The following is a 2,408-nucleotide window of genomic DNA, read 5'->3' on the forward strand; positions in this document are numbered from 1 at the left end:
TGTGTGTGTGTGTATGAGAGAGAGAGAGAGATGTTTACATTTCCCCCAGAGAGAGAGGGTGGGGGAGGTTTACATTTCCCCCAGTTCACACCCCAAGCTCCTCCAAGATCTAGAGGCTCCACCTTTGGCAAACATCTCAGGTAGTCCACCCCAGGAGAGTAAAACCATCAGCATATGGCTGGGCCCTCCTAAGGAAGCACTGAGGCCTCCTCCGGAACCTAGCTTTGGCTCACTCAGGTGGGCAAACCCCTCTCACTCAGTGCTGCACGGCTCTCTTGCTCACTCATGTCTGTTAGCAGGATGTTATAAGTCCCCCAGAAGGAAGCAGGGATAGTGACAGTTGCCCTCCTCCCCATCGTGTCCTCATAACCACCCCTTCAACAACTACCAAGTCATTCATCCATGCTCTGCTCCCCAAGGGGCAGTTCTACCTCACCACTTCCTTTTGTGGCTCCTGCTGACTCCCCTATCCTGTCCCCTTTTGGGTCTGTTCCTCTAACCCCCCTTGGTGAACGTAGAACATCTATACTTGATCCACCTTCTGTCTCTACCACGTTAGGCATTGGGTTTTACACTTGTTACTCTGATTTCATCAGAATAAAAAAAAAAAAAAAAAAAAAAAGCCATCCCCGCCCCCGGCAAGGCCTTGAGATTCACATGTGGAACTTTTCAGATTACCTGCATTGACATCTTTCATGAACTGCTCAACTACATAAATTCTGTTTCCACGCTAACCAGCAGTGCCCTGTATGCAGGATCATCTGTTTAAATGAAAACCCTGTCATTTGTCATGGCAGCTTTATTTATGAGTCTGTGTACTGTAACCCTATGGCATAAATATTAAATAATAACATCCTTCGGGCAAAAAAGAAAATCATTCCCATTACCTGGCAACTTCTTATAAAAATAGGAAGTAAGCCCAACCACGAAAATTGGTATTGGCAAATTCTAGAACACACGGATAAGCAAGCATTGCTCAACAGGTAGAGGGGCACAGATACTATTATCATTTTTACACTGTCTTGATTCAAAAGATGAGACACCAGGAAGCAAAGAGTGTTTAAAAGAACAGCAAACTGGGGTTAGGTGACAAATTTCCTCAAACCCAAATTTCAGTTCCTGTCAGCATCTCCAAGCAGTTGAGCTTTCAAGAAGACCAGACTCCACACACTGCCGGCTGCCACATGGAACGGGGTTCTGGACAAGGGCATTGCTCGTTTTTTAAAGCATTCTGTGAATTTCCTATTACATCAGTTTCATGATTCAGCATTTTCCTTTTCATTTATTTACAGTAATATACGGTGAGATAACCCAAGCTTTAGGCAGGATCCTGGAACATAAGGTAGGCTGGACAGCAAGGGTGTAGCCTTCTGTAAATATACTACTGCTCAGAACTCAGGAACAAATGGGAGAAAGCGAGTCATCCAAAGAGCTGGGAAATATCTGGGTCTCAACTACTCTGGTATTTAAAATAGGTTAGTGCCATCTAGTTCGTAAGTCTAACAGAAGGCAAGTAGTGTACAAATTGCAAACTGACGTGCATAAGCCAAACGCAGCTCTGAAATGACAACGTTTCAAGACGCAGCTAAAGTCACCACTCTGGCGGTAAGCGTGGTACAAAGAAGTAGATTTTGTTCTGGCAGCTGCTACTTGGCTGGAGTGACCAAGGAGTTGAAGAGCCTCTGGAAACGCAAGGTGCGGTGGCACAGAACCGTCCGGGTCCGGAGGACCCAGTGAAAAAGTCAAAGGAGAGACGGGGTGGGTGGCAGAGGAGAAGAAGAAGTTGGGGACAAGAAGGAAGGAAGCTTCAAGAAGGTGAATGAAAAGCCAAACATGGGTGGGGACAGGGTGGGGAGTTACGCTCCGAGGGGCTGGAGACGAATACAAGATAGGGAGGGTCCAGTGTCACTGAGGACTCGAAGGGGAACCTGGCTCTGGTCTTCAGCGAGGTCGTGAGGAAGAGGAATGGACTCCAATGAGAGTAGCCGGCAAGTCCAGTCCGCGCACCCGGGTACTTATCCCAGCTGCTGGGAGCGCCCGGGGCGCATTGACAAGGAAGAGAGAAAACTCGAGTTGTCGTGCCCACCTCCTGCTGTTGGGGTCCGCGGCCACCCCACCCGCCTGTCCCCAGGGCCCGGGCAGAAGGAAGGACCCGAGTAGGGTCCGGTGCTCACCAGGTAGCAGAGAAGGAGCAGCGCGCCTGCAGGGCGGCCACCGAGGCCCGGGGGGACACCGCCGCTCGGGGGGACCATGGCTGAGGCCCGGGGACCGAGCGCGGGCTGCGGGGGCTGCTGCTGGTGCCGCCGCCGTGGCCACCAAAGCCTCGCGTCGCGCCACTGCATGGCGAGGCCGCCCGGATCCGGGCCGGAACAGGTCACCTGGTGCAGGGACCGGCCCCCGCCCGAGGC

At 51.4% G+C, this 2,408-nt stretch overlaps 1 protein-coding gene across 1 annotated transcript in view; it reads right to left on the reverse strand.

Annotated features, from left to right (window-relative positions):
• The window catches only part of Sel1l3 (SEL1L family member 3), a 111,123-nt gene extending 108,728 nt beyond the window's left edge, over positions 1 to 2,395 (reverse strand). Inside the window, exon 1 of the mRNA XM_005359231.2 lies at positions 2,175 to 2,395. Coding sequence (XP_005359288.1) covers positions 2,175 to 2,342 — 168 coding nt within the window. The 5' untranslated portion in view covers positions 2,343 to 2,395. The remainder of the gene's footprint in view (positions 1 to 2,174) is intronic.
• Between the last annotated feature and the right edge of the window lie 13 nt (positions 2,396 to 2,408).

This window comes from Microtus ochrogaster, linkage group LG1 (assembly GCF_000317375.1).
Source record: "Microtus ochrogaster isolate Prairie Vole_2 linkage group LG1, MicOch1.0, whole genome shotgun sequence".
Classification (NCBI taxonomy): domain Eukaryota; kingdom Metazoa; phylum Chordata; class Mammalia; order Rodentia; family Cricetidae; genus Microtus; species Microtus ochrogaster.